At 34.4% G+C, this 21,428-nt stretch overlaps 2 protein-coding genes across 4 annotated transcripts; both read left to right on the forward strand.

Moving 5' to 3' along the window:
- The first annotated feature begins 1,198 nt into the window (after nucleotides 1-1,198).
- LOC113718562 (probable aquaporin NIP-type) lies at nucleotides 1,199-3,739 on the forward strand. Its single transcript, XM_027243457.2, has 5 exons — nucleotides 1,199-1,321; nucleotides 1,418-1,639; nucleotides 2,060-2,257; nucleotides 3,276-3,337; nucleotides 3,523-3,739. Exons 1-5 carry the CDS (start codon nucleotides 1,205-1,207, stop codon nucleotides 3,737-3,739), a joined length of 816 nt encoding a protein of 271 aa, XP_027099258.1. The 5' UTR covers nucleotides 1,199-1,204.
- A 7,264-nt stretch (nucleotides 3,740-11,003) lies between these two features.
- Nucleotides 11,004-18,344, forward strand: LOC113718730 (protein WVD2-like 7). Of its 3 annotated transcripts, XM_072072219.1 has the most exons (11): nucleotides 11,004-11,275; nucleotides 11,405-11,485; nucleotides 12,368-13,183; nucleotides 13,387-13,614; nucleotides 13,751-13,791; nucleotides 13,873-14,055; nucleotides 14,142-14,238; nucleotides 14,339-14,410; nucleotides 14,696-14,803; nucleotides 15,409-15,894; nucleotides 16,607-18,344. In XM_072072219.1, exons 2-10 carry the CDS (start codon nucleotides 11,417-11,419, stop codon nucleotides 15,883-15,885), a joined length of 2,091 nt encoding a protein of 696 aa, XP_071928320.1. In that variant the 5' UTR covers nucleotides 11,004-11,275; nucleotides 11,405-11,416; the 3' UTR covers nucleotides 15,886-15,894; nucleotides 16,607-18,344. The 3 variants fall into 3 exon arrangements, with proteins under 3 accessions (XP_071928320.1, XP_027099436.1, XP_027099437.1); XM_027243635.2 differs by lacking the exon at nucleotides 16,607-18,344 and having other exon boundaries at nucleotides 15,409-16,233; XM_027243636.2 differs by lacking the exon at nucleotides 16,607-18,344 and having other exon boundaries at nucleotides 12,368-13,165; nucleotides 15,409-16,233.
- Nucleotides 18,345-21,428: the final 3,084 nt, after the last annotated feature.

Genomic DNA, 21,428 nt, shown 5'->3' on the forward strand with positions numbered 1-21,428 from the left:
ACAATTTCTAGATTTTTATTTCAATCCAACCACAAAGTTGCTTTAATTAAAATATAAAAAATATATATGTTTTTTCTTTAATGGATTTTTTTTTAAATAAGTGTCCTCCCCTCATTACTACACTTACATTACATCTAAACTATCATATGAATTTGCACACTAACGATGATTATCCTGTATTGCATTTATATATTTTTCCTAATTAACATTACTTTTCTAGAATATAAACACCTGAATTCCATTTTAACATAGAACCTTCATTAATATCACTGCATTATTTCTTTTTGAGGGCAAATGATTAGTCCAAGTTACAGATGCACGTTTATACAGCTGATATAATTCAGATTTGTTCCAGTACAGCCCGTTATTATACAAAAGTTGTCGTTCTTCAATTGTTTTTGTAGATAATTGAAATTCATTAAGTAATTCAAAACTAAGAAAATTTAATTATTTACATAATAGACCCCTCCTAAAGGCTAGGTACTGAATTACAATTAAACTTTTAAGGCCGAGTATTATACCAGACACTCAACTAAATTAAAATACTCCAAATTAAGTCGAATTGAACAACTCTTTTGGTCTCTTTTTTTTTTTTTTTTACTTGGCAGTTTTTGTGGTAAACACAGTCTTTTTCTTGTTGACTGAGATGTTGACAAGTTCTTGTAAGTTATAGAAAATGATTAACTTTACATAAGAAGCTACTATCATGTCTTATGGGTAATCAAGTCACCTGATCAGATCATAAGATGAATTTTATATACTCATAGGGTGAAGATTTAACTTATTGTTGTGTGAATCATAATCCGCAACTTTGCTGAACATTGAATTTTGGGAGAATTGTGTCAAAAGATATGTATGTATTTTTTTTTTGAATAATAAGTCTATTTACAGCTTATACATAATTGCTAAACAAAGAAAAAAAAGTTATATTTGTTCTCAAATAGTAGGCTAGAAAAAATAAAAACCAATATTGCGGTGAATGTCTAATACACCAGTATTATACTTGAAAGCCTAATATCCGTTCACCATTTCTAGGCGTTGCTTTACCAGTAATTTTCAGCTTATCCACAGCCATAAATCTTTTTACTTTTGTTCCACTCAACCTCCTCTTTTAGGAAGAACAAAAAGTTTTTTCCTTTACAAAAACTCTTACTAATAATTGTTGAAAACAAATGTTTTAGTTTGTTTGTTGAACAACTACAAAATGTCGGAGAAAGAAATTGCAGCACTTGAAGAGGGAAATGCCTCAAGTTTTCCCTACAAATCAAATGAAAAAACTACTTTCTGTGCTTCAACTGATGTGGTTTTGATCATCCAAAAGGTTTGCAAATAATATACCTTTTTATTTCTCAATCCGATTGAAGTGAATGATACTGATATAATTTCTCTTTTCTTTTTTTTTTTGCCATTTTATAAGGTATTTGCTGAGGCAATTGGGACTTATTTTTTGATATTTATTGGGTGTGGTTCTGTAGCTGTTAACAAAATTTACGAGTCAATAACATTTCCAGGAGTATGTATAGCATGGGGTTTGATAGTAATGGTCATGGTTTATGCTGTTGGACACATTTCTGGTGCTCATTTCAATCCTGCAGTTACCATCACTTTTGCCATCTTTCGACATTTCCCTTATAAACAGGCAGGTTTCAAGCTTTGGCCCTCTCTTCATCTCCGTTAATATTGCATTTTTTAGCATAATACAAAATTTCCTTCTCTAAATGAGTAAATCTTATAGTTTTTCCAATTAAAATGATTTCTTGCCTTTGAGCTAGTCTAGCATGGCTCTACTTATATCCTGATATTGTTATGGCTAATTTCCAGCTACCCCTTTCTTAGAGCATGAAATTTGTAAGAGCAAATATGACACAATATGGTTTCTAACAAATAAATTACTGCAAAAAATTATGGAGATAGCTCTTCAATGTTATATTAATTCACCTTTTTTTCAAATAGATTAGAAATTTGAGCTATTTCCCTTAATGGATTTGCCAAGGTAAAACTGAAAAAATGTGGCGTTGAAGATTCTCAATATTTAATTTGTTGAAAATGGACTTTGCAGGTGCCTTTGTATATTGTGGCACAGCTGTTGGGAGCAATTCTTGCTAGTGGCACCCTATGTCTAATATTTGATGTGAAGGCCCAAGCGTTCTTCGGGACTGTACCAACAGGCTCTAATGTTCAATCTCTGGTCCTTGAATTCGTCATCTCGTTTCTGTTGATGTTCGTCATATCTGGTGTTGCCACAGATAACAGATCCGTGAGTTCAATTATTTGTATTCCCAAAACCGTTGAAGTTGCAGAATTATTTGTATTGAAAAATGCTTATGGCAGTAGGGGAGGATTGGGTTGGGTGGTAAACTAGTAGAGATTGTAAGTAAGAGATTCTGCATTGAAAACTTTCGACGCATAAACAAGAAAAAAAATGTTGATGGCACTCCCTTAGTTGGTAATGACACACTTTTTGACCTTTTGATTATGTTAATTAAATAGATAAAAAGACGAGTCCACCTATAAAAAACAACAGTTAAATAACACATTATCAAGCGATAAACATAAATATGGTAATCCTTAAAATAAAATCAAAAAAGTAGTTTATCCTTTAATTTATTTTTGTCGCTTAAGTTGTATGTCGTTTAGTAAAGGATTTTCCTAAAATGACACCTATTGTTCATTGACTTAACCATGTTAATTAAACAAAAATATCCTTATTGTTTATTGAATTTATCATCACCCCTTTGTATGAATTTATCCCCCCATATCACTAAAAAAAAAAAAGGTCAAAATGGGTGCTATTAACAAATAAGGTTTTGCCTTTACCACGAAAAAGGTTTTGCCTTTTTCCTACATTCCTACATTGTTCTCGTGCTAATAAAAGGTTTTGCCTTTACCACGAAAAAAACAATTGTTCTCATAATATTTTTAGTTAAAATTGACTGTAAACAACATATGTGGCTATACTCTAGGTTATATTAGTTAAAATTTTTCTATTTGCTCCAGACGTGTGAGTATTGTACTATTGCAACTTTAATTACTAAGGCAATTTTCCATATCACATAGTCCATCAATTTTCAGAAATTTACAGTTTTGTTACTTTTAGGCTTTAAATTGGACAATAAATGTTTATACTATGTTCCTCTGATGATTTTATTCCTTTTTTTTTTTTTAATATTAGATGGGATGAAGTTCAACCTGAAATGGTGGAAATTCTTTTTATTTTTGAACAAAATGCTAGTTATATTATTTTTTGCACTAATTACTTTCATCCCGTTTCACAGATTGGTGAATTAGCAGGAATTGCAATTGGAATGACAATACTAATCAATGTCCTTGTTGCAGGGTACTACAAATTTACTTTCTTCTCTTTTTTGTATAATTATGTGAGCTATGAAGCAACAATATCTTTGCTGCTAGTCAAATTTTTACCCTCATTTCTTTTCTTTTTTTTTTTTTTTTTTGTAAGAAGATATTCATTTTCTTTTATCCTTTTTCCACTCTTAAAATGAATTGAAATATTGATGGCAGGCCAGTATCAGGTGCATCTATGAACCCAGCAAGGAGTATTGGACCAGCAATAATTATGAATGAATACAAGGGACTATGGATATACATAGTTGGACCTCTTTTGGGCACCATAGCTGGAGGTTTCACCTACAATCTGATTAGATTCACAGAGAAACCGCTTCAAGAATTAACCAAAAGCTCAACCTTTATGAAAAGCGTGTCCAGGGCCAGAACATAGGGCACCATTTTTAAGTTTCAATTCACTTAATTTTCCTTTGCCCGGTGCTCCAAGATCTTGTACAAGAGAGCTGCCAGTGGCTTACCGAAAAGGGTGGAAAATTTTGAGAATGAGGAGAAGGTATATATGGTTGCTTTATCTTGTCCAACTGTATTTGGAATATATTTGAGGGTGCCTATAATAAGTAGAATTCAAAAGAGTTGAGTTTAGTCGGATCACTGGTTTTTTTTTTTTTTTAATTTTTTCTAGCAAGGAAGGAGTGGAATTTAAGAAGTGGAGAGTGGACGGGAGATTTGAATCCAAGACCTCTAATTCTGAAGGCCAATTTTTTGCTACCAATGAATGAGTGGGATTTAAGAAGAGGGAGGGTGTATGCGGATTTGAATTCAGGACCTCTAATTCTAAAGGTCTCAACCTTAGCCACTAGAGGATTGCCTGTTGTTATTTCATTTCTTGGAATTTTATTTTGTGACTTAATAAAGTAAAGCAAGATGAAGAAATTACGGACATAGAATGGGCATTGATTTGTTATTTTAATGCAATAAATAGATAATTCTATTTTATGGGTCCGTTTGTTTCGGGTGAAAATGTTTTCCAGGAAAATATTTTCCTAATTTCCCGTGTTTGGTTGCACAAAAGTTACTGAAAACATTTTCCTATGTAAAATATTTTCACTCATCTTATGGAAAACAACTTCCCTTCCCAACTTCCTGAAGTTGTTTTCCGAAATGCATGCATCTTGCCTGTAGTATGTTCCAAACTTACTGAAATCATCTTGCAGTATGTTCTTTTTTTTTTTTTAGTGTAAACAGAAAGACTCGAACCCAAGACCTCTTCCTTACACTCCCTCCCCCGTACCACCCAACCCTCCCCCTAGTATATTCAAAATAAAAAAAAAATCTCATCCTACTCATCCTATGCTAGTAATTAATTATGTATAATAGGGACATTCTTTTCTAGAGAAACTTTCAGCAGTGAGAGTGCAAGATATATGTCACAATAAGCATTGCATGTGATTGATATTTGACACTAAATGGCCAGCAATTTATTTATTTGCTTAAGGAGATATTTTTTATTCATATATACCTTTCTCCAAGATTTTTTAAAGTTAAACAATGAGATAAATTTTCTTATTTTGCATGGGAAGAAGTATGTAGTTATAATGTGTAGAAAGTAAAGATAGAGATAAAAGTGAAAATATTTCAAAAGTTAAACAAACACCAGAAAAATAAAGTAAGAAAATATTTTCAATAAGCTAACCAAACACCTGAAAATGATGAAAGGGAAATGATTTTCATGGAAAATTACTTCCACGGAAAATATTTTCCCAAGGAAAACATTTTACTTCCAACCAAACAGACCCTATGTGTGATTCTTTTTCATTTTTTTGGTTAAAGTTTTCCCACCTTCCCTCCTAAAAGCCTGGATTATGTACAGACAAGACAAGATTGTGATGATGTTTAAAATCTAAACCATGCTTGAATACAACAATGAGGAATCCAAACACAGAATCTTTGGATGTGAAATTTTTCTCAACTTTGGCCATCTACTTGACTTCTAACCTATAATTGCAGTACAGATAATGTCTGTGGCCTTACATAGCAAGTCTATTTTGGGAGGGCACTTTCAGCTTATAAAGTTTTCCCAATGGTGAAGGGTCTCCAATGGACAAGGAGCTTGGCAGCTAGAATAAGTCTAATTGGAGAATTCTTAATGGATTACATGATTTATTTTTCAGATTCCCATCAATGTAGAAAAACAAAAGTGTAATTAAGGAGTATGTAATGAATGAAATTATACAGAGACAAGGTTTATAATGAACGAAATTACTTTCGCATGAATTGACTTGGTCTCAACCAATTTTATTTAACCAAATTGTTGAAGTCACAAGATTTGACTTGGCTTCAACCAATTTTTATCTTCTGTGACTTTTGTGGACTAAATAAATATTCCTAAGACAACTAATTAAAAACCCTTGACTGCCTCAGGATGAGATATTATGGAGCGGTGAGAATAATGATCTCACGGGATGCTTCTGTTAAAACTTTGAAATACTTCAGAATGGCTTCCCATACTTCTGTCTTCTTCTCTCATGAATCCATAAAAGTTTCTTACCAGTAAAATATAAATACATAAGCAAACACATGGATTCACATGCAAATTAACTAACAGAAGGGTTCTCACATGGCTGCAAATGCGACCATATATGTTGTCATATAGAAAATGGCTGCTATTGAATGCACGTACTGCAACTAACATGTCATAATCTAAATGACATAAAGGATTGACAAACTGCACCATACTCCTCTGAGCCCCACCTCCTCCTGTGATGACTGATGCCTTGAACTTTCTACATATAAAATAATTTTAAGTACATTAAATTGTTCAATAAATGGATGTTCTTATTAATAGGGAGAAACACCTCGAGAGAGTCCACCAAATAACCCAATATGTAAGTCAGGAATCCAATTTTGATCCAAAAGTTTAAGTCATTAGGTCTCGGACACTTACTTACATATTAACCGTTCTTTCTCTATCTCTCGGACCAAGGTGGGACATAACCCTTTACTCATGAACCTAACACTTACATTGTCAATGTAGTTTTTTTTTTTTCTCAATACTAACGAGTCTAAATGCATGACATACGATTTCTGGTTACATTTCAGACAGAGAAAATGAAAACTTAGAACTGGAAAAGAATATTTTTTTTGCCAAGGGTAATGATTTTGATAGGCAATTAATATATGGTTTCAGTAAAAAAAAAAAAAAGGCAAAAAAAAAGAAGCTAATCCTACTTTACTGGCCTGATTTTGCTTGCTGCAATTTTTATGATTGCTTTGAGCGTGCCTCAAAAGGATTTGAAGCCCTTTTTCAATTTTTTTTTGAAATCTTTAAAATATTGTCCTGATTATGAAGCTGCTCCAAATAAGTTTTCTCAACTTAAAATTCTTCAAAAACAGAATTAAATTGGATTAAGACAGTTGAGAGATTAGATCTCAAAATTTCAGAACCAATTAAAACTGGCCCTAGTTTAAGTACACGAAGACTCCTCACCTATCTTTGTGTTTGGCAATCATTAGTTTTGCTGCAATATATATATGCCCACAAGAGATTTTCATACTAATTAATGTGGGAGTTAGCTCTTTCACCAAACCTGTGGATTAGGTCTTGTAATACAATAGTACTGATGCCCACATGGGTAGGGTCTCATCTATGAGTTTTCAATTGCAACCAGAGTGTAATCACCTATTTGTTCCCATTTTCATGAAATCTCGTTCCTTCCAAATTACTCAGTTTATATGTTTCAGGTAGGAGGAAGAAACTGGTCAGGGCAGATGTGGTTAGGGTTCCGATGTTTGAACTTTGTAGGAATAGAATTAGAATTTTAGGGGTATATATGTTGGTCCATCTCTCCGTCCTATTCCACGATATTACTATCCTTGGAATACAATTTTTTGTCCAATTGATGCCTACAGCTTACAAAAGAAGCACCATAAATGACAAACTATTTAAATTTTGATTTTCTGGAGCAATATTGACATTATATATAGGTAGTCTTTGATCAGGGACTTCGATTTATTATATCCACCTACCTTAATTTATTATATTCATCATTTTTTTTTCTCCTTTTGGAACTCAACATGGATAAAGTGACTTCGCATTTGTGGGTCGGAAATTTAAAGTGGCTTCGCATTCAACAAATGTGAGCTCAGGAGTTCGCATTTGCTGAATGCGAAGACCCCTTGGATGAAATTCTATACTCAAAATGCTCTCTTTGCATAAATTTTTTAAAATTCATCATCATTTTGGAAATTTCTCCGGAGTTTAACTAATTCTAATTACCACAGACAGTAAATTCCAATCCTTAGAGCTCTAATGATTCAACGTTACAGTTAGATTTTGAATGGATATTTGCTCTAGTAATAGGGAAAAAAAAGGACTTGAACAATTTATTTTCTTTTTAATTTTTTAGCTAGTTTATCTATTCGAAGTTTAAGAAAGGTAAATAAGCAACTCTATATTTTTGTCCTCCAGTTTTCCAGGGCAAGTCAGAGACTCAAAGATGCACTGGAAGTACTAAATCGCTGCCGGAATATTATGCATACATCACTTTCATTTTGGACCTGGACCACCATTGATAAATGACTAAAATTTGTTCTACTCTAAAAGTTTTTAGACACTACAAATCAATAATTTCCCCAAGTTGGCACAGTGAACAAGTCTAGGAATCTGTAAATCACATTGAAAGATGGAAATTTGTTGAAAAAATGATTCTTTTTTTTTTTTCTGTGCCGGATATTTTTCCGTGTCGAACTTGATTAATGACGCTTAGCATCTGTAACACAACCAAGATTGCTATATAACAAAACCATAAGTGATATTCTAAATATTTTTGATGAAACTAAGCCAAAAAGAAAATGCAATTTCAACAGTAAATATGAGTTTCTACTAGTAAGAAATTCGAAAAATTAGAAAAAAAAAAAAAACTTTGTAAAATTTTTTCTTGGTTCTGGCAAAACAAACACATTATCTTACTTCTTCAAGTTTTGAACAATCGCATGCAAAGATGGACCACAAGGGGTTCCTAAGCACGAGTCAGTTGGGACCATTCGGTGATAGAATAAATAGGGTTTTAATTTGGAGGAGGGGCTAGATCCAAGCACGGCGGAGAGAGGCTTGTACTTGGTGGTGCAAGCTTCATTTTGGGGGATCAAATTTCAACTTCTACACGGTGGCTTGGGGCGGTGGCCGTCCCAAAAAGAATACAATTGTCGGGTATGGTGAGACATGCACATGTTCCATGCATGGAGGCCAAATATTTTGGATTGTTCTTGTTTTATTCGCCAAATACCATGTTATGTTTGTGCATGGATTTCTTGGTTGTTGGGGTTTTGGTGATCAAACCATTATGGTTTGCTCGGATCAAAGGTTTACAAAATGATAGAATCTAAAGAAAGCAACTTAGCTTAGCTCAAGATTTTGGTGGCATGGGAACATGCAACATTACCAATTTTTTGATATAAAACACAAATGCAATAGTGTTTGGTCGTGCATTTGTGTACATTTTTACTGTTGGATATATTTGATAATACATTAGCACGTGATTTATGTATGAGATGCATTTGTGCAATAATGAATCGCTTTTTACTTATGCTAATAACCCTTTTAGACACCTTTGTTTATTGGGTTTGTTGGAGCACCGATTAATTAGGGTCTTCAATGTTAGTTTTTTGAAAAGTTAAAGTTAAATTGAGAAAGTATATAATTGCAAAAAGAGACAATTAAATATGAGTTTATGCATCAAAGGTGCAAAAATATGAATGACACTTCCTTATTTTCTTTTTTTTTAATACATTCTTTAACATCCAAATTTAGAAAATATTATAGTACATGTTGCCCTAGCTTTCCATGTGTACATACAAATATTTATTTAACAAAGAAAATGAAGAGTAAAAAGTGAGATTATTGCATTTTTTTCATAGCTTTAGTCACTCCAACAATTAGGCTATAGTAACCTAGAACATTATCAGTCCACTTAGTCCATAATCAGGGACCCTTTCTTAGACCTCTAGAGAGGTACAATTTGGGCTTGTAGTCAATTACCTAAACCTTGTATTTGCACTCAAATCAATACTTAAACCTTGTATCTGTACTATTTATCAGCCTATTGATCATTTTAAGGCAAAAATAAAGCAAAAAAGAAATATAGATAAAAAAAATTCTTTAGATAACTTTTTCATTCCTTCTCCTATTATTCTTTAATTTTTTTTTCTTTTTAGAGAAGACCGGAACGAGAAGAGATAGAAGATAAAATTTTATGAACGGTTTGTCGCATTCTTTATATTGCATACACAAAATTGAGCATTAAAATTGAAAAAAATTACTTCTAACAATTATCTACTTTTCTTTTCTAGACATTACAACATGAAATTACGTTGAAATTGGAAAAATGCACAACTAGGTTAGTTTTTTTTTTTTTTCAATTGATTGGTCCACCATTTTCCTTTTTCTATCCATTGACAATTCTTGTTGCAGTCACCAGCTCCCATTCATTCTTGTAATGATGCCCACCTTTTCGCCTTCGTCTTCTTTGCTGAAACCCTTTTTTCTTTGTTCTTTCTACTTCCACTGGAATTCAGCCAAAGAAGAAAAGTGAAATAAAAAGAACAATGGGCCAATAGTCCAAAGTTCAAAATGCCAAGTGGCAGAACCTCAAACCCCCCAGGACTGTCCATCTCACTCCAATTTTTCCTATCCGTCGGATTACAAAGATCGGACGGTTATCAAACATCAACATCATCTGATGGTGAAAAGAGAACAAGCATAGGCCCAAATTTTGCATGGTCCAGATTTCAGATATCATAAGCAGACAAAAAGTGGAATAGTATCACATCATTCATGCACCCTTTCAGCATACGATCATGATTGAAGCGTTACCAATCTTGTACAGTATTTATTTATTATCCTTCTATAATTATATTTTATTCTGATTAATTCGGGAAAAAAGATTAAAAGGCACAAATAGAGAGAGACTCTAAAGTCTGCATATTTAATCTTGTCAGTTTTGACTCATTTTAAGATGAAGATCCCACCATATTATCAACCAAAAAAAAAAAAAAATGAAGATCCCACCATTACTATTGACCATAAACGAAATGGATCCCACATTTTGGCCTTAAAAATACTAAAATTCTTTCTGATTTTGGTCCTCTAAAGAAGAAACTCTCTTCCAAATTGTCCCTGCAAACATGAACGTTCTGATTTGTTATTCAAAGCCACTTGTGTTTCTTATTTGACATGTAAATGAAAGCTTGTCCTTGACAGAAGCCTTATGGTAAAGTAAAATTAATTTATCAAAAAATAATAATATATATATATACACACACATACATACACGCGTTCAATCATTGATATTTATCATAAAAATTTTACATAATTAAAAGAAAAAAAGAGAGTACGACATGAAATGATACAGGTCGACAATCTTCTTCTTTTAATGTTACTTATACTAGAAAAAGAGGAGGTAAATTACCAACCTTTTCTGATTGGTCTTCCTACATCATTTGGACATCAAATAGTAGCAATATGGATCATGTATTCATGTTGAGTTGCAAGGGCTCAATTGAAATGTTTGATTCGTTTCGAGGGCTAAAATAAAGAATACCCAAGTATCCTAATTAAACACGAGTACAAATAATTAAGTTGATTTAATTACTATAAATAAAAACCAAAAAAAATGAAAAACACACAATACGGTAATAGTACACGCAGGCAGGGGACACTAAACCTCTCTTACTTTCACTCATTTTAACAGCCACAACACTTGGGTTCTTCAGCTTCATCAGTTCATCTTCATTTTCACTGCAAGAAAACTGAACAAAGCCTCTCTTTCACGCTCGCTCACTCCCACTTCCTGAAGTCTCATCTTTAAAGCAAAGAACCAATTCTTGTACACATTTTTTCACTCCTTGATTCATTCCAAAGAAACCCATTTAAGCATTCTCCCTGTACTTCTCTCCCTTCCTTCTCTTCAAGGTCCTGTCTTACTTCAAAGTGATGATTCATTTCTAAAGCTTATGATAATTGCTGATATAATGAGGTTTTTTTTACAGATTTTGTGACCCTTTGTGATGTTCTTTTGTGGGTTTTGTTGATAATTTACAGATGAATTAGGATATGATTACAAGACAAATAATCAAAAATATGGCTGGGGATATTCAAGAACCATTTAGGCTTAGTTTTCAGGTAAAATTTACTCTTGTTTAGTTTCTTAGTTTGATCTGATTTGTGGTCCCCTTTTTATGTTTCTTCTTTGAACCGGCCTTTTGATTTTGTTGTTTAATATTTCTTTTCTGTGCAGGGGGTTAATGGGGTCGGAGTTAGATTTAATTATTTGCAGTAACTGTGTTAATTTTTTTTTTTTTTGGATATTTCTGCTTTAATGGGATTGATTGAGTTTCTTTTCTGGATCATCATGATGATGAATCACTTTTCTTTTTCGGCTACTTGTTAGCAACTTGCAGCAGCTACTAGATTTGAGTTTTCTTTTCTTTTATGTAAAGCCTTGGCTTTCAACAAACTGACGGTGTTTTGCTTGTGAAAGTCTTTGCTTAGTTGTTGTAGTGTTATAGTGTTGGACGCATCTTCTGTTCAATGCTTCAATTGGGTCTCTTAGATTACAGTTTTTTATTAACTCGAATTTGTGGATCTCATAGTTGTGTACCGGAATTTTAGTCTGACCAGTATGCCCTTTTATATGATAGTCAATGACTACTGTACTCTATCTCAGTAATAGATGAGACATTTCTCAGCAAATTTAAGTCCGGCATTATGAATTTGTTATGATCAATGCATGTGATGCATGAATTCAGTATTGAGTATATGAATTTCTGATGTAGTGCCACATATTTAGCTCTCTGGATGCATTACCTAGCAATTTAGGTCACTTGTACATCCACAAGTGTATGTTTGTCAGTAGAATCTCAATTTTAAATATTTCAGTGTCGAGCGCATGGTAATGCTTTACAAAAGTTTTTTTCTTTTCAGCATCACCTTCGTGAGTGTGTATCTGTTTTATTAAGAAGAAAGAGAAAATGGAACCTAACACTAATTGATTGAATCGGACAGGCGGATTCTTTACACTCTGGCTCCATTTCATTTGGAAGATTTGAAACAGAAGCTTTATGTTGGGAGCGGAGGTCATCCTTCTCGCATAATCGTTATCTTGAAGAGGTTGAGAAATGCTCAAAACCTGGTTCGGTTACTGAGAAGAAGGCATATTTTGAGGCCCACTTTAGGAGGAAGGCACTTTTGAGCCAGAACCTATCAGAATGTCAGAGTGGGATTGACTGTCAAAATAGTGGAAGTGAAAAATTGCACAACATGGGTTGTGAAGAGGACATTGAGAATCTTAATGAGCATAGCACTGTGACAAGCTATGATGACAGTCATGATCATTCATTCGACAGTCAAGGTCATTCATTCGATGAAAGAGAGCTTGAACTGAGAAAATATGAATTAGATTATTCTGCGTCTTCATACTCTAAGCCTGAGAGTGAACATGATAATAATGCCAATTTCGAGGAACTTCATGCTCTTAGTCATGGTCACTCAGTACTTGAAAGTGATGTTGAAGCAGCAGAACATGAATTGGACCATTCTGGAACTTCACATTCTAAGCCTGAAGCTGGTCACACCTCTGATAATTCCAATGTTGAGGATGTTGTTTGTGAACATGACAAAATAGAAGAAACATGTCAGTCTGGAGGCAGAAATTCACCTCTGAGAACTTGTGAACCAGAAACTCATGTAAAACAGAACCACAGTGGTGATAGTGAAGCAACAAGTTCAGATATGTCATCTAAAACTGGAACTTGGTTGCCCGGGAGTCCCACGGCTGAGCAAGAAGTTTGTTCAAGACACGAAGTAGGTTGTCGTTCCAAGGTTTGTCCTTTATTGCTTCTTATTTAGTACTTATACAGTGGGTAAAGTTGTGGGGAGGTTAACAGGTATTTGAGAAATGCTGTGTTGTTTCAGGGTGTTACTTGAACTTGGGTTCAACTTCAATATTTATGTTTTCCATCCCACTCTATAAGGGGAAAAAAAGCACTTTGTGACCCCATAATTGATCAATTTTGTAAATGTAGGCAAAGCTTGGGTCATCACAAACTAAACTTGCAAAGTCCAAATTGACAACGTCTCAGCTCAGTGTTGTTCAGGCCAAGAAAAGCATGTCAAGTGAAGCTTCTAAGTGCTTTACAAAGAGGCCTTCTAAGAGTGATACTAATGCTTCAGTAAGATCCAGAAAGGAAAAGCAATTATGTGATTCTGCAGCTTCAGCAATGTATTCTGCTCCCAAAGCATCAACCTGTGAGGTAATTTTCTCTTGTTGATTGGATTACTACGAAGGTACTCTATAAAACAACCGAAATGTTCAAAAAAGTGCCGACTGTCTGCTACGTTCAAAACTCTAAATGAGGTTTGTCTTAAATGCTCTTTTTATTTGTATAGGTTTCTCAGAGTTTTAAGACAAAACTACCTGAAAACAAAAGGTATTTGTTTTTTTGATGTTATTTTTAATTCAGAACTTATGCTTTTGACTGTTTAGTATAAGAGAGATGCTTTTCTTTCAGCCAAAGCAATGCAAAAGAATCAACAACAAAAAAGGCTGTCAGTTCTCGGCCTTCTACAGCAGACAAGCTTGCCCCTAGATTAAGTTCTCGGCCTTCTACAGCAGACAAGATTGCCCCTATAATAAGTTCTCGGCCTTCTACAGCAGACAAGGCTGCCCCTAGAACACACCACAATGCAAGCAGGTTTGTGAGCAAAAAATCAGCAAAAATCCATTCTTTTCAACATTCTAGCTATTCTGGTTTTATATCTGTTTCTTATTCTTGTCTAGGCCAATGCGATCTGTTAATTCATCCAAGCAATTTATCAAATCAAGTGCTTCTGCTTTCAGCTTCAAAAGTGATGAACGTGCTGAGAAGAGGAAAGAGGCAAGGAAGATACTGTTTTGTCTATTCTAACTTAATTTAAAATAGCGTGCTGGCATCGTTTATACTTGTAAATTTTTCATGATTGCAAATTTTATTTCAGTTTAATAACAAGTTGGAGGAGAAAATGCATGCTAAGGAGACTGAAATGCTGGAAGTTAGAGCTAAAAAGCAGGTAATATGCCTGGGCAGGTCATTTATGTACTTTCTGAAACACTTAGATAGATTCCTCAACATTCCCAAAGAAAATGACTTTGCTGCAATCAATAAAAGTGATCTTTAACCAATAAGTTTGCATTACTTTTTTTTTGGTCTTATTTAGAAGAAAGAATATTTATGTAGTGTATGCTGTTTGACCACCCTTATATTTGTTTCTCATTTAATATGTTAAAATATTGCGTTTCAGTTGTCTAATATATCTTTCCTAGATGCTTTATTTGGTTAGTTTATGTTATTCCAGGAAAAGACTGAAGCAGACATTAAGCAGTTGCGCAGAAGCCTAAACTTTAAAGCAACACCAATGCCTTCATTTTATACTGAAGCTGGACGATGGTCGGATAAAAACAAGGTAAGCGGAGGAGTCAGCTGTACTTGGTTTTTCAGTTGCTTTTCTGAATATATTATGATATTTGTTGGCAGCAAATTGTATACTGAGAGATGCAAGTTGGTCACAAGTCTTATATTTGTAGTCATCCTAACTGACATGCCACAACAAGCATCTGTTTGCATGCTTTTTTTTTTTTTTGTTTTAAACTTGAATGAACATCCATATAGAGAACCCAACCTTTGCTTTTCATGACTTGAAATTGTTGTTGAAGTGCTTTTATTGTTTACTTCAGACATCCACCCATGCACTCCTAGTATTCAACTTTCAAGGAGAAACAAATATCAAAATGCCCTTTTGCATATGAGTTAAGCTCCTTTTTGCTTAACTGTTCGTTTTGGCACATGCAGAAAAGAAAATCTCGCGACATTGAATCGCCTATTGACTTCTCTGCTTTCAGGATATATTGATAGGTTATGAGATTTGACTGCTTTTGAATGATATTTTTCCCACTCTTCATATTAACATTTTCTCGTGACTAGTATGCTTCTCATATGCTGTAGAAGACTTCAAGTTTATTGCAGCATAAGGATGATTTATGAGACTTTGTAACTGATTATCTACTTCAGGTTTTAGCTAATAATGGAAAATCAAGTAAAGTCCAAAATATGCCTTCAAGCACTGCAATTGGAGCTACTGCAGCGTCACGATCATGTTCAAATCGGGGAAGCGGCCAAGCATGTTTTACTACTGAATCTGCAAAAGCAGTGAACTCACCACCACTATCTGGAGCTACCCGTTATCATTCAGCAGTCCGTTCTGAGAGAAATATACGTTTCTCAGATCTTGCAGCTAGTAATTGCCATCCTACTGCATCTGCAATAGGGCTTGCAGGGAAGGAAGACCAGGAAAAGGTCAAGCATACAAGTTTACAGAAAGAAAGAGCATCAGAAGCTAACAAGCTGAATAAAGGCCAGAAAGTCGAGGGGAAACATAAGGTGGGATTTGAGAGAAGGACGAAGGGTGTGATAAAAAAGGGCATTAAAGCTGTTGACCTATGCAACAGCTCAAGAATAAATAACCTAGCTGTTGGCGTTGCTTCCTAAATCGCTGAGGTTCTTATTTCCATCCATTTCTGTAGCCATCTGGAGACTTTATACCTCTCTGTTCAATGTTTCCATGCCTTCCAGTTCTGAGTACTGCAGTTGGCAAAATGAACTTTTCTTGGATAGAACAGTCGAACATAATCTGCTGAAGCAGATACCATGGTTGTGACTGCAACACCAACAAGATGAACTCTGAAGCGTAAAATTTCCGCTTGGATACAATCAAGTCTAATGTAAATGCTAGTTCCACACAATAGAATGCTTATAGTTCCTGCAGTTGGAGAATTTTCTACAATTTTAGACTTTGATCGTGTTACAACCAGAAATCCATGAAAATTTCCCAGTTAATTTGGTGTGGTTGCCAACGCATTTCTACTGAAAAAATAGTAGTGATAATAAAGTACTTGTGATCTAGAGCATGTTTGAGGCAGACAGGTTATCTAGAGCTCTAAGTTGATAAATACAAAGGAAGCAATCCGTAGTTGTTGATGTTTAGACGGTTCTTTGTATTTTAATAATCTCATAGTTGAAAGATTGCTAAACAGAAAGCTTTACTGCATCATGATGTAAGCAACTCTGAGCATTCAATATCACTTTTGATCCAAATCCTGTAAATGATGCAAGCAGAATTTGTCTTTTATAATCATTCCTACTCTGAACTCAGGATTTTTCATACTAAACTCATCATCTCATCTTTGTTTATATGTTTTTGACGGTGCAGATCAGCATTTTGCAGGCTAGCAGAGTTTCTTGCAGGATGTAGCTATCTTTGCTGCCGCTCACCGACTGTTTATTCATCACCTCATCTGCTACCTTGTGTCTATGTACTGCTCATCAAGATTCATTCAAGTACAAAAAAGCCCTTCACAAGTTCCACAACTTATCATCATAAGATGCCTCGTTTCTTGTAAACCATACTTAGAAAAGGAAAGCAATATACTCCTCTAGATCCTCTCTTGTTGGACTCTTAATGGCAAACCCGCATGTTCGGTTAAGCGATCATCATCCTCTTTAGATACTACTGTTTGTGATCAGTCTCTTTGTTATTTTTCTTTTTCCAGTTTTTGTTACTAATTGCAAATATTTGGACACCGTAATTATCAATTACTGTCCTGCATGTCGTTTAGAATCAATTGATAAGGAGAGCCTGTAAAAATCTGTCCTTGCAACTTCATCTAGAAACATGATTTTGATATTGCACCTAAACTCTATTAAATTCTCTTTTCTTTTCTTTTCTTTTCTTATTTATTTGAGAAATGCCCTTCTGATGAGGACAGTAAATTAGAAGATGCACAAAATTACACCATTATCTGGCTAATTGTGTCCAAATCTAACTTTGTTGTTATGTTGCCACAGAAGAGACTTATTACACAAATCAGACCGTGGAACTGAAATATCAGCTACCCCTTTTGGATGAAATATTGCATGCTAAACCAAAATTTAGACCACATAAAGATAAAGGATAAGGAACCATGAAACTTCCCTGTACTTGTAGCAAATAAGAAAAAGCTTTTCTGTAATCCAGATAGTGATTTTAATGGACACGTATAGCTTAAGATTTGCAAAAATTTGTTTGCATCATTTTATAAGTACATACACATGGCGTCTAATGCAAATAGAGATTCTTGGTGTGGTTAGAAAGTCTTTGTCATTGTGCCATATTATAAGGCAGGGGATAAATAAAAAGGGAAAAAACAAAGAAGTATCCACGTTACCAAACTTGGACGACTTCAACACTTTGGAGGCCACCAACATCTCTATCATGCGCCCTTTCTGATCACCAAAACCTTTGCCTTTTCGAGCAAAGAAAACAGCAAATTCTTGGATACATGTCAACAGTGAAATCATCACTATGGTAATAACAAATTAACAATCCTAGCTAGTAGAATATTTCTCATAACATCTAAGACCTTAGTTAATTACATCAAATTTGATGAAAACTTAGTGAAAAGCAGGAAATAAAGTCAAAACAAGAAAAGGGATGGTGATGATCATGGTTCTTGATGATCCTTGCAAGGTTGTTGATGAAGACTGATCACCATGAGGTGGTTTTCTATAGTAGTAAGGAAACCATGGCACGATAGGATCGGGAGGAGGCGGTGCTTGCCCTGTAACATAGCCAGGTGGAGGAAAATACGGAATAACTCCTGTCGGTGGTGAGAAAGATCCTGGAGGAGAAAAAGATCCTCCTGCTGGTGGTGATGGTGGTGTTGGAGTCGCTGGTGGATTGTTTCCGGCACCCGTTGGCGGTGGATAACACGGATATGGGCACTCTTGGGCCAATGACCTTGCCGAAAAAAGAAGAACTGTTGAGAGGAAAAGTAGGGTTGACAGTAGTTTTTGGAGGGTTGAAGCCATGTTGTGGAAATGATTTGTGTGAAGAAAGGACTGGAATATGAAAGAAAAGAAAAGGAGAGGAGTGAGGAGACTAGAGGGGGATGAATTGAATTCTAAGAAAAGGAGTATACCAAAGGTGTTGAGTTGGCTTAGAAACGTATCAAGTGTGGACCTAGGTTGGAAAAATCCTGAGGACTTTGTCACTACTAAAAAGAAAAAAGCCAAAGTTGCTAGGACTAAGAAGAGGATGGAATAAAGAGGTTCTTGAAGCTTTAGGCCCCTTTTGGATGTCTTTATCTAGCCAAGGTGGCTCATTTGTCCACCATTTGCAATATATTAATAGCTCTAGGCTTGTGCTTCATTCCAAATTGAGCGGCAGAGTTGTTAAGGCTGTTAGTGTTACCTAGACCAGTGAATATTGAGATGAAAAACTGTGGGAGTTTCCTAGATATGATTATTTTGGGGACCAGAAGGGAAGAGGTGACTAGAAAAAGGAGTCCTACTGAAAGATGCTAGAAGCACAAAAGGGGCAGTTTGAAGATTGGCTGAGGGCATTGTAGGTGGAACGATAGGAGCAATGTTTATTACGTTGGTTGAGCATTTTGAATTCAACGATCGGGGTTGAATTTGACAAGTATTTCCTAAGAACATATGAAAGGATGTTCTTGTTTTACACTTTTGTTAGAACATATTTGTACACTAATAATCCACATATTCACCATGCTATATGTAATCACTGTATTAATGCATATAAAGTACTCTAAAATTGCCAAATGTAACTCCCTTTGGCCTCAAACCAAGCAAAGGAATGTGGACAATCAATTTTGATCAGAACCAAATTAAAAAGTTTTTTTTTTTTCCTTTTCTAGTTAAGGTGCAACTAGGTGAATTTTCTATGTGTTTTACACTTTCTATGTTCCGAAGGAAGATCAACAAGATCCAAGACAACATGGCAAATCTCAAACATCGCCATGATTTTTGACCTCAGCCTGGAGATTTGCAAATCAACATGTTTACTCACACCTGATCATAATTTCTTCCTTTCTTGTAACCTTATTCATTACAGACAATGAACTGATGAACCTAAAAAACTACAAGAAAAAAATGGAGTTTCCTCCCTACAAAGTTACAAGCATTAACCACATGGGTCGACAATTAAAGCTCTTCTTGATTCTTTAAGTTTATCTATAGATCTTTTGGTATATTGATTTCTGGTTATGAAAAATTTCAGGAAGTTAAAAAAAAAAAAAGAATTAATTTTCTATACTTATACACTTTTATTATTGGATGCATGACACATAATTCGAATTTAAATTTGAAATCCAAATTTTTCACATGTGTCGTGCATCCAACTGTCATAGTGTGTACACTATCAGTGCATATAAGATTTACTAAAAAAAAAAAAAAGAAGAAAGACAGGAGATTGACAAGATTGCTGGTGGAGCGTGCATTTGTTGACTCTTAAGAGGTGTGATTCAATTCAATGATCAAATTTGATTCTACCATACGCAAAGAAAGATTAGTCCCACAGCTGGATGGTGAGATGCCTGATGATTAAAACATGTGGGCCAAAATGATATTGGAAAAAACAAACAAATTGTTAAGCATAAAGATTTCTTAAGAAGATCAGTTGGTTAAGTACTAATCACCAACCAATTAACTTAAAACGCATAATGAGTTAAAAAAAGGAAGGATTAGTCTGTGATGCTAATGCGTTTTCTCTGATTAATTGGATGAGGAGAAGGTAGATTTGATGATTGCCTGTTGCCTATGTTTCATTATTGTTGTCAAAAAGACGATTGATTCTCTAATCCAATTTGTCTATTAGCTAAAACAGCTCCAAAGCTTATTATATATGCATTGATTCTTATATCCTTCTTGTCCAATTGTGATGTGGATAACCTAACGCTAATAGTTAACCATTTTTTTAAAAAAATAATTATTTAACCCTTAATCAAGATTTCCTTCAGAAAAAAAACCCTTAATCAAGATTTAAAGCTTGACCATGGAAGTTGAGATTGTCTGTGCAATAATAAACTCCTTTCCTTACCAACACATGAAAAAAGGTAGAAAAAGCAGCCAGAAAGTAGTATGAAGCTTTCCTTCTCTTCTTTTTCTCTTTTCTCCTTGGAGAAAAAGGGCAAAATTCTGAAAGTTGTGTAGGGCTGAACGGAAAAGCAATGGATTTTTTCCAAAGACAGAGAACTTGGAAAACTTTTTTATATTTGATCAGATCAACTAGAAAGTGAAAATAAGTAAAAGTGTAATCTTGATTACCTAACATAAAGTTTACTCTTCCTTGGAAGTTCCACTTCAAGTTTTTGTTTCCCTTTGCCTTAACATCAATCTGAAAGTAAGGGTCCTTGAGCAGAAAACCTCTAAAAAGGTAAGGGTTTTTCAGCTGTTAAAGTTACTTTTCTGAGGCATCGAGCCCTGGTCCTTGCCAGCATTGGTTATTCGCCATGGCCTCCCAAAGTAATAAATATATGATGTATTTTTTTTTTTAAAAGTAATGTGATGTATTCAGGCTTCGTTTGGATTAAGGAATTTGATGAAAAATCTGAAATCCTTCCAAATCATTTTAGTTGTTTAAATTATTTGAAAGATATTTGAATTTATAATTCATCAATTATTAAAATACATTTTAAAAACTATAATAATTTATGATTTACGAATTCAAATACCTCCTAAATAATCTAAACAATTAAAAGAATTTGAGAAGATTTCAAATCCTTCATCAAATCCCTCAATTAGAGAAATTTGAAAGGAATTGAGAGAAACCTCGATTAGAAGCTGGTTAATCAGGCAAATAGCAAAGCTACTGAGTAGTAAAATTAAGATGAATACATATAAGAAGTGATTAACTAATACCATGCAAAAAGCAATAAATACAAAATCCCTAGTTTAATCCCATTTTGTCTTATTTTCTAATGAAATTTGTAAGGCTTAATCTTTTCTCAAACTCCCATCCGATCACTCTAATTGCTTGTTCGCTATAATGAAAAGACACAGAAAATGTGGCCATAATTAGCTTCTTCCTCTTAATTAATGTTGGGACTTGGAAGGGCAACTTGGTAGAGTTTTTAAAGAAACTTTCCTTCCCGATCCCTGCATTGAGATCATTTTTCAACACCCCCCCAACCAAAAGCCCCCTTCTTTTCTTTCTCAAACCTCGAATTCCTAAGATCCTAAGATCAATGGGGAAC

This window comes from Coffea arabica, chromosome 11e (assembly GCF_036785885.1).
Source record: "Coffea arabica cultivar ET-39 chromosome 11e, Coffea Arabica ET-39 HiFi, whole genome shotgun sequence".
In the NCBI taxonomy this organism is placed as follows: domain Eukaryota; kingdom Viridiplantae; phylum Streptophyta; class Magnoliopsida; order Gentianales; family Rubiaceae; genus Coffea; species Coffea arabica.

Excerpts from the sequence above, each read along its gene's own strand:
- LOC113718562 (XM_027243457.2), top strand. The coding sequence starts at position 1,205 with ATGTCGGAGAAAGAAATTGCAGCACTTGAAGAGGGAAATGCCTCAAGT. Across the intron at positions 1,322-1,417 it reads TGGTTTTGATCATCCAAAAG|GTATTTGCTGAGGCAATTGG; the intron begins GTTTGCAAATAA and ends CCATTTTATAAG. Across the intron at positions 1,640-2,059 it reads GACATTTCCCTTATAAACAG|GTGCCTTTGTATATTGTGGC; the intron begins GCAGGTTTCAAG and ends TGGACTTTGCAG.
- LOC113718730 (XM_072072219.1), top strand. The coding sequence starts at position 11,417 with ATGATTACAAGACAAATAATCAAAAATATGGCTGGGGATATTCAAGAA. Across the intron at positions 13,184-13,386 it reads AAGTAGGTTGTCGTTCCAAG|GCAAAGCTTGGGTCATCACA; the intron begins GTTTGTCCTTTA and ends TTGTAAATGTAG. Across the intron at positions 14,804-15,408 it reads GATGGTCGGATAAAAACAAG|GTTTTAGCTAATAATGGAAA; the intron begins GTAAGCGGAGGA and ends TATCTACTTCAG.